The sequence below is a fragment of the Phalaenopsis equestris genome, unplaced genomic scaffold (assembly GCF_001263595.1).
Source record: "Phalaenopsis equestris unplaced genomic scaffold, ASM126359v1 Scaffold000347, whole genome shotgun sequence".
Lineage (NCBI taxonomy): Eukaryota > Viridiplantae > Streptophyta > Magnoliopsida > Asparagales > Orchidaceae > Phalaenopsis > Phalaenopsis equestris.
In genome coordinates, this window is record NW_018164789.1 from 2,088,526 (window position 1) to 2,098,667 (window position 10,142).

A 10,142-nucleotide genomic window follows, 5' to 3' on the forward strand; every position below is an offset into this window, starting at 1 on the left:
AGGAGCCTCAATATATATAAAGTGGCTTGTTTACACCCTTGGTGATAGTAAATATCAATCTTTGGGTATTAGATATGCAAATAGAGAATTTTGTGGTATCCCCTAAGGAATTTTACGTTATCCATCCATGACCTTAATTAAGGTTATAATTGCCGAACCATTTTTTTTGGATCACGCTGATACACACTAGTCGGGCTGGCCATTATTCGACTCCGCACGTAGCTGGTACACGCAGTCTCCTCTGTCTCTCCGTGTCTGCGTCTTCTCTCTCTCTCTCTCTCTCTCTCTCTCTCTCTCTCTCTCTCGTTTTCTCCCGAAATTAGTAGGAGAAGAAGCGCAGGGGTGGAATTGGAAGCGAATATTTGTAAGATAGACTTTCTTTTATAACTTCTTTCGTTTTGATGATATAATTTATTTGGACGAAGATTGCAACCCTAGCTTTTTCTTTATGTTTCGTTATTCCTTTTTCCTTTTTTTCTTTTGTTGTATTGCCCAATTAAAACCAAGAAACTCTACTTCTCGGCACTTCACGCTTTGTTTCGTCAAAAAGGGTTTTTTCTTCATAACAATGTTAATTTTCCAGGCTGAAATGCCATACTCTTTTTCTGGATTCTGTTAACCTTTTTGTAAAAATATGTGGAATTTCTGCTTCTGAGACGACATAGTGGAGGTGGGCTTCGTACTGGAGGAGATGGATGCGGATTCTCCTTCTGGAAGGCAACTTGAGAAGGATGTGTCGTCAATCTCTGCTCAGGACTCGAGCAGTGGAATGAGTATGCTCGAACCTGATCAAATGGTGGATATTAATTTACATGATGTCGAGGAAATCAAAGGTGAGAATCTGAACTTAATAGGCGTAGAGGATAACAAGGGGAAGATACAGAATGTTGAAGAGGATGGAGTTCCTACAGTGGGAATGGTCTTCAAAACCTTCGAAGAAGTGTATGATTTCTATAACCAATATGCTCGGCGTGTCGGCTTCGGTACAAAGATAAGGAGGTCATGGTACAGTCTCGATGACGGGCAATGCAACAAGTTCATGCTTACTTGTTGCAAGGAGGGCAAGAGAGAGTACAAGAACTCGGAACGCTGCAGCTCATACAGATTGAGGCTGGCTGCTCGAACTGATTGTCAAGCAAGGATTAAAGTTTTTAAGAAATATTCCGATGGTTTGTTTCACTTAACAGAAGTTAATCTCGAACATAATCATCCTGTTAATCCATCAATGTCTAGATTCTTTCGTTCTCACAAGGACTTAAATGATGGTGCGAAGAAGCTGCCTGTTATGCGAGGGAAAGGGCATAGGGATACACCATTGGGGGAGAAGGAAGAAGAGCGTTCCTCAGCAAAAACTCGGTCTTTTTTCCTTGGGAAGGATGATCTCGAAGCTCTTCATCAATTTCTTGCTCGAATGCAGACCAGCGGCACGAACTTCTTCCATTTGATGGATTTAGATGAGGGCGGCTATCTAAAGAACGTATTTTGGGCTGAAGGGAGGTGTAAGGCAGCGTATCAGTACTTTGGTGATGTTGTGACCTTTGACACTACCTATCTTACAGGTAATTATGAGACACCTTTGGTTTCATTTGTTGGGGTAAACCATCATGGTCATTTAGTGTTGTTCGGTTGTGGTTTGATTTCGGATCGAAGTGTTGAATCCTATAGGTGGCTGTTTAAATCATGGTTATCATGCATGTCTGGAAGCTATGCGAGCGCCATAATAACTGATAATTTCAAGGCCATACAGGAAGCAGTTGCTGAGATCTTTCCGGGCTCCCGTCATCGTCTTTGTTTATTGAGTATAATGAAGCAAATTCAGGAGAATTTGGGAGCATACCCTGAATACAAATCCATCAAGGGAATGATGAAAAAAGTTGTTTGTGACTCATTAAGGGTTGGAGATTTTGAAGAAGAGTGGAAGATTATGATTGAGAAGTATGCCCTCGAAGATAATGATTGGCTGAGGTCTTTGTATGAAATTAGACATTCGTGGGTGCCTGTTTTTGTAAAAGAAACTTTTTGGGCGGGAATGTCAAGCACTCAACATAAGGAAAATAAGAATTCATATTTTGATGGATATATTTATCCGAAGACATCATTAAAGCAGTTCCTTTGCAAGTATGAGTCAACTTTAAAATGTAAATTTGAAAAAGAAGCTCAGGCAGATCGTGATTCTTTCCATAAAAGCCCACAACTAATATCAAAATTTTATATGGAGGATCAATTACGTAAGCTTTACACGGTTGATATGTTCAAAAAGTTCCAAGAAGAGGTTAAGGCCATATTATACTGTATTCCTTCACTGGTTAGGGTGGATGGCCCAGTGTCAATCTTTGAGGTTAAAGAACCTTTGAGAATGAAGGATGGAAATCAGATGGAGAACAAGAACTATGAAGTTACGTACTCCTCAAACGAGCTAGAGGTGAGATGCATCTGCTGCTCATTCCAGATGATCGGCATATTATGTAGGCATACATTATCAGTTCTTAACTTTCTCGAGATCTATGAAATCCCACCTCATTTTATTGTTGAGCGGTGGCGAAAGGACTATAAGAACATTCATGTTCTGCCCTGCTTTTCAAATGATCTTGGAGCTAAAGGGCCTGCAGAACGTTATGGTAATTTGTACAAGCATTGCTTAAAATTTATGGAGTTAGGGGCTAGTTCTGATGGACTCTATGAATATGCTCTTAAAATAATAAGCGAGGCCACAAATGAACTTTTTGCTAGCGATCCAATTTCCAGTGACGTACAACTGAGAGCATGCAATCCTTTCAATGATAAACGAATTATTGGGAATGAGAATGATGAGATCTATGATCTTTCAGAATTGAGCCAGAGAAGTCAGCCATTGAAAAAGAGAAAAGAGTTGGCAGAAAAAACAATTAAAAACAGCAAGAAGAAGGTATTCTAGCTTGCTTTGCTTACTATTCTTTGTGTTTAATATAGAGTTAAGTGCCCAATTAGTCCCATGACAATTTACAGGTTGCATTTCAGTCCAGAGTCTATTAAAGTGCGACATTAGCCCTCTTTCACTTTTACTGTTGGCTGAAATGATCCATAGGGTGGACTATTTTATCCCCCATTAAAAAAACTTGGGGACTAATTTGATATTTTTATAGTCGGGGTCTAAAATAAGCCTCCAAAAAGAGTTAGGTGACCATTTTGACATATTTCTGGTTTAATTTATCTCCCCACACTCTGAAGCATGTAACCTTATGGACATAATCATTATCTTAAAAGGTTCCGCCAAGAAAGCCAGTGGTTGCTTGTCAGAATGATTTGGTTCGTATGGCTCCAGATACCCCTCAATTTGATCCACATATCTGGACACATGACAGTATCACCCTAACGGTTTAGTATATCTGTTGCTTTAGTTGATTCATTTTCTTTCTTTCTTTGAATGTTCTATTGATGAGGCACAACCTACCATTGCAGGACCAAGTTAGCCCACCTAACTTGTCAATTGGGAATCATTTTGGAGTACAGATGAGTCAACAACATGTGCTTGACAGTCAAGCAAGCATACGTTGGAGTTTTCAGCATATGTTCCAAGTATGCATGCTACATTGCTTATTAGCTCTAAGTCTATGTGCATTAGTTCTTATCATTTTAAATCTCCAATTACTGTGAATTGGTTGATGTTATTTTGCAGCAACCTCACACGCCAGATGGACCTCCTGGCCCCTGGTCCGGTTAGGAGCCAGCATCAAATTGTGAGAACTGGACCAGGTATAGCTGGAATAGTATGCATATCGTGTTTGTTTATCATATTTTTGCTTGTTTTGAATTCTGCAGATTATGACTGACTGCATTGGTTTGTGATTTAAGACACTTTCTGTCACACCCGAGCTAAACCTCCTAGGGTCAATTAGTGATGCAATAGAGATGGACGACTCAATTAAACACAATACTTACCTAACATGGATGCTTTTCTGTTTTATGGATATGAATGGATTTTGAATTGATTAGGCATGTAAATGATGAGAATTGAGCCGAACTGAGTTGTTTACCTCTACTACTAATCAGCGAGCAAACCATAATTAAACGACAAGAGAGAGATGAGAATACTCAAACAAGGGCTGCTATTATCAAAAACAAATGCAAATAAGCAATATACAACAATGAACTACTTTTTGAGAGGTGGATCGACTCTCCCACATCACTAGACGTTGCTAGGAACACAACCAAAAGAAGAAAAACCAGCAGCCAACAAAAACATACATCCCCCTTTACCCTAGACGTAACAAGCCTATTTATACCAAACAATAATAAAAATAAAAGACTAAATTGCCCTTAGGCATATAAAAGATAGATTTCCCATTAGACTAAGCGCCAACTTAACAATACTCCCTCCCTAAAAGGCACATTGTTGTAAGGGTGGGAAAAAATTAGGCTGCTTCCACCAGGCGTCATTATCTGACCATCTTTTCCATTTAAACAGGAATTCATATTGACCCATAGAGGTTAGAAATGTAGTCTTATGCATATCATTTGGCCGCCTCTGAATCAATTAGTGGTCTGTTTCCAATCAATCTTCAATCTCAGAAAATATCGCAGCCCCAAACAACTCATCTTGTGTCTTATCGATCACCAGAATCTCTGTCAACTCCGTCTCATGTCTCTTCCATCTATGTCAATTTCGATTCTGCTTGTTTTTTTTTATTCAAGCCATCTAAATGTCGTATTATTTCTTCAAAGTGCTGCCGCTCCATTCTGCTATGATACCACAGCTCTCGATCCGCTTAAAGTTGTGACACTGCCTTCATATTGTGTGAATCCTTTTGTTTATTGTTGTTGGAGTCCATTCTCAATATCATCTCTTGACATTGTGGCAGGCAGAGTCGGTTTTGTGTGAAACTCCATTATTTTCTTCATCATTCCTTGCATTTATCTTATGCTCTTAAATCAGTCCTCCATTCGGCTTTCTATGGAAGAAAACCTATTTTCTAGGGTGACAGACCTTTCTTCCATCCGAGATCTGAGTTGCCTCACATCTTTTTCTAATTTCTTCTCCAAATTCTCTATTTTCTTAGCTGCTATTCTTTCAAGAATTTTTTTTAATCACCAAAAGATGAAAGCACCTACACGCAGTTATAAGAATTGCGATTGTACCGCACGAGGCATGCAGCTATCCAACTGATCGACTCACAACAAGATTAAGCAGCAACTGAAATGTAAGTTGCGACCTCGTCCGCTCCCCTGCAGGCTCAACTTGCGCGGATCAAATCGCGATTAAGGCTTGTGAGTCTCTGTTCGTCATGATCCCCAAAACTTTCTGTTTGCGAGTTCTTGGATCACTGTACGTCGCAATCCTGAGGATGCTTCCTGGCTGTCTTTTTCGAAAGATGGGAGTGGCTATTACGTAATTCTAATAGTTATTATATGTGGCTATAATAGTTATTACGGATCCTAACATTACTGTATTGATCCTATTGAAAAGTATTCTATTTTTTTGTAATTGCCCGATGAAGGCCTATTTTGGATGTACAATGTAATTTCGATAGTAATTTCCCATTTCAGTTGGAAAATGCAGTTGGATGTTTGAGGTACTATAAGTGATCAAGGAGTAGTCACTCATATCACATGAGGTAACTTTGCACAGAGTTCCATTTTTATTAATGGATGGCTCTGAGATTTCTTATGGGTACAGACATCTCAGGTAATTTAGTCTTATGGTTCTTCATTATCTGCATATGATATTTTTGTTTAGGTGCTCATTTTGTCTCCACTTTCTGTTTAATGTTTCTATTAGTGGTCATGGTTATTGTGAAGAACTCATTTATCCATCGTTTGAGCTCATAAAAAATTAAAAGTTGCTCCTGCTATCCAGCCTAGAGCTTTGAGTATCGTACAAGGGCATCCTTTAGGAATAATTCATTATCCTTTGGGTGGAATTGCTACAGCATGGCCTTTCTCCTTAGCAAAATTTATTGTAGTAGGATAATGACTTAGGAGGATTTAAAAAACATTATGACATTAAGATTTCCAATGTTTAGCCAAGGCTTAGCTAAGGACCCCACTACCCGTCTAATTTGGTTTGGTTTTACTACCACACATGATTTCGAGAGTTATGATGATATTACTGATGAACGTTTTTATTAGAACATTTTTTATTCGCACTTTGGACAATTAGCAATAATCTTTTGTGTCCAAAAATCTGTTTCATGTAGCTTGTCAAGGAAATTTTTAGTCATGGATGCAATTTGGGGTCCTCATTTTGATCAACATGCCGCATAAACCTTTACTAGAGTAGTGTGGTCCTGAGCTAAATTGGCCAATTCGGAAGCTTATCATTTGGGTTATATTTTTCATAAATCCTTAGTTTCTTTCTGAAAGGTTTCTAATCAACCAGAATCGAGGTTAGAGAGGGTCTTTTTCCTCGTCGTGACCTTTATATGGAAATCAAGAGTCAGGGAACCATTTCCTTGACCTATACTGATGAGTATTTGACTCCACTCGAAATTGAACAAAAAGTTGCCAATTTAGCCTATTTATTGAGCGTACCCATTGAAGAATTTTGAAATGAACTGAGTAATAAATCTCAGCATGAGAGAAGGAACTTAATACATTTCAAAAGTGAGAAGATGTATATGGAATAATAACTATTTTGTATACGCATACACATGATGTTTGACTTCACTCTTTATACTAGTAAAAGCTCTAATAAGTATAGATTCATCAAATATTTTGTCATGTTGTTTGTCTTCATAAACATATTTCCTCTTTTAGGCCTTTGAATTGACACCGTATCCTTGCGTTGCGGTTAGACAGTGAAATCTTTCAAATTCAAAATGTAAATAAAAGAGTTAAAAAATATGGTAGGGTTCGTCTTTAAATCTAAATTATATTTGTTAGTTCAAATGGGTTTTCAAGTCTTCATCTAAAGTAATTAATGAAGGGATAAATCAGTTACAATTTTCCTAATTGTGATCGCTGGAATATTGAAAGAATATTTACTTCTTTTTCATTCAAAAAGAGCCTTTCTTGAATGTTCTGTTCTAGATCCAAAAAAATGATTCTTACAAAAAAAAAAGGAACATATTCATAGGTTTGATACCATATTCTTGTTAGAGTTATGGACTCTTGTCATGTAATTCGTACTTCAAGAAATCTCAGATAAAATCGACCAATAAAACAAGTTCATTTACAATTCACATCACAGATACAAAATAAAAAAAAGGAAGCATTGGCTTCCCTCCCATATCTTGTGTCTATTATCTTTTTGTCTTGGTGGGTTTCTCTCTCGTTTAAGAAATGCCTAGAAATTTGGGTTATTAACTGGTTGAAAACTGGACAATTCTCCCATATCTTGTGTTACTCATAAATCCCATTTATGAGTAACATCATATGATCATACCAGAATCATGAAAGAATCTTTTCATGCATGAAAATGCTCTATAAGATCCTTATAATAAGTGATGTGGAATAATCCAATGTTTTTTTAATTCTTTTTGTTTGATTTTTTTTATCCAATGTTTTTTTATTCTTTTTGTTTGATTTTTCTTTTTTCTTTATTATTTTTTCTTAGAATTAATTTGAGAGCATATTGGATAGTAATCTTAGTAAGTTTTAATATTATGTAGATGCATTTATTTCCTCAGCATCAACCCTGATCTATGATACTATTAGAGTTAAATAAGGGATCTAAGGAAGAACGGAGCTAAGATTTTATTAGTAACAACTAAATTTTTTTTATTTTTATATGTAATACAATTAAGATATTGTGGGGATAAATATTAACCAAAAGGCATGAGACAATCTAAAAACACTTGATCATGATCTAATTTGTAAGTCGACTTGGATATTGAGCATTTTCTTATTGTCAGAACTGAATCCTTGAAATTTGGGGAAATGTAATTTTATATATCTTTTCTTACATACAATCATTCTACATTTTCTATGTAGATATGTATAAATTATAGATCTTCTATATACCTATTTATGTTCTATGAATCTATTTTTGTGATTCTTTTGATTCTTGCTTGAGCTGGATGATCATAAATCATCATGTCCGGTTCCTTTGGGGGATGGGTCCACAAGAATTCACCTATCCAAATAACAATGAAACCTGATTTGAATGATCTTGTATTAAGAGCTAAATTGGCTAAAGTGGTGGGACATAATTATTATGGAGAACCTTCATGGCTCAATGATCTGTTATATATTTTTCCAGTAGTAATTCTAGGCACTACTCCATGTAATGTGGTCTTAGCAGTTCTAGAGCCGTCAATGATTAGTGAACCGACGGATCTGTTTGCAACTCCGTTGGAAATATTACCCGAATGGTACTTCTTTCCCGTATTTCAAATACTTTGCACAGTACTCGATAAGTTATTGAGTGTTCTTTTAATGGTTTCAGTATCAATAAGATTATTGACATACTTTTTTCGGAGAATGTCAATAAATTCCAAAATCCCTTATTTCAAATACTTTACACAATACTCAATAATTTATTGGGTTTTCTTTTAATGGTTTTAGTACCAATAACATTATTGACAGCTTTTTCTTGGAGAATATCAATTAAGTCTAAAATCCATTTCGTCGTTCAGTAGCCACAACAGTCTTTTTGATCGGTACAACAGTAGCTCTTTGGTTAAGGATTTGAGCAATTTTACTTATTGATAAATCCTTAACTTTAGGTCTTTTTCAAATTGATTGAACCGTTAAATACTACGACATAGATATCCAAGGAAGATCCTTGTTGACCTCGCTTTCAGTCGAGGTGTAGTTTTCCTCTCCTTAGTAGTCTAGGATCTAGCCGTGTGACCTTTCTGCCGACTACTCCTAGAAAACTAGTGAAGGAGCCCTCCCCGTTAGCAATTCTGGACTTCTCTTCGCTCGACTTGACGTTAACTTTTCTTGTAGTAATCTTGCCCGCTATTGTTTGGCAGGTAGGGCTACTCCGAAGGAACTTAGGGAGCATTCCTATAGGACTGACAACCTTAGGATTGACTCTACTCGTTGATTTGGCGCCGCTGCGCTCTCCGCCGTCCTGTTTAATTGAATTCGAGCCGAAATTTTGACAGGATTCGGACCGCAACGCATTTTTGTCCCAATCTTTGACAAAGTTGCCCGGGCGACTCCGGATGACGAAACGGACTGCGCCGATGCGTCCGGAACGTCGATTTTGCTTAAGGAGGACGTTCGCTTCATTGCGACGACGCGTCTTGGGAAAATACATATTTAATTGTTTATTATAATAATAAATAATATTTTATTATTATTATTATTATTATTATAATTAATAACCTATATTAAAACCCTTAACCTAAATTTCTCTCCCCTCCATGCCTCATCCCTTCGAACCTGTGGGCCTGCCTTAGCCCTACCCTAGGATGGCTCGTTCGGTCGCGCTCGTTCGGTCGCTCGGCCCACTCCTTCGTGGCGTTGGGAGGCTTCGTTCCCGCATTCGCCTCTCGCACGCGGGACAGATCACGTAGGCGCCCATCCCTTGTATCCTATCTTCTGCGATATAGGCTCGATCTTCTCTGCCGCGGATCGTATCCTCCTCCTCTCCCGATCCCTCGATCCCTCTGTCCGATCCCTCTGCCGTATCTTCTTAATCATTCGTCTCCTTTGCCCTTAGCATATATGAGAGCTCCTCTGTGAAGCTTCCAAGGGGGCCGAAAATCTTTCTAAGGGAGAAAATTCTGCTCTTTTTCTTTCTCACTCATTTCTTTGATCTTCTGGTGCTTGAATCGGTTTCCTCCTGCTGTTGGGAGAGGAAGTGAAGTTTCAGAGTGCTTTTAGAGTTCCTGTGTTACCTTCTTTTTACTTCAAAGAGGTACCTTCTTCCGTCTCCCCCTGTGAGCTGTCTACGTTCGGCCTTGCTCTTTACCGAGCCCCTGTGCTTTATGTGTGCTCGTCCCTGTTCTGTGTCGAGCCTTGTTGGCATGCTAGAATAGGGAGATTACTATTTATTTCATTCCTAAACATATTCTAGCTTACGCTTCATACATTTGTTGTGTGGAAATGACATTTAAAAGCTTGAGGGCGTGTATTTCCCTCCCCCTCACTTTCTCGGTGCTTTACTGGCTCTCGATTATGGCCTTGTCGAGCCTCTGGTGATGATCTTGTGGTGTAGTGCTAGAAGTTAGATTTGGTTAAGCAATGTGGCATGCTATTAATTCTCTCTTTTA

The 10,142-nt window shown here is 38.1% G+C and overlaps 1 protein-coding gene across 4 annotated transcripts in view; it reads left to right on the forward strand.

The window, feature by feature from the left end:
* The first annotated feature begins 267 nt into the window (after nucleotides 1-267).
* LOC110025988 (protein FAR1-RELATED SEQUENCE 6-like) overlaps nucleotides 268-10,142 on the forward strand; it is a 23,700-nt gene continuing 13,825 nt past the window's right edge. For 2 of the 4 annotated variants that reach the window (XR_002294164.1, XM_020726712.1), the window contains exons 1-5: nucleotides 286-364; nucleotides 584-2,905; nucleotides 3,244-3,354; nucleotides 3,439-3,555; nucleotides 3,656-3,732. Coding sequence is in view for 3 of the 4 variants with exons in the window: in XM_020726712.1 (XP_020582371.1) it covers nucleotides 692-2,905; nucleotides 3,244-3,354; nucleotides 3,439-3,555; nucleotides 3,656-3,700 (2,487 nt within the window). In the remaining variant the exon portion in view is untranslated. Of the gene's footprint in view, nucleotides 365-583; nucleotides 2,906-3,243; nucleotides 3,355-3,438; nucleotides 3,556-3,655; nucleotides 3,733-10,142 lie in introns of all 4 variants that reach the window. The other 2 variants (XM_020726710.1, XM_020726711.1) reach the window with 2 other exon arrangements.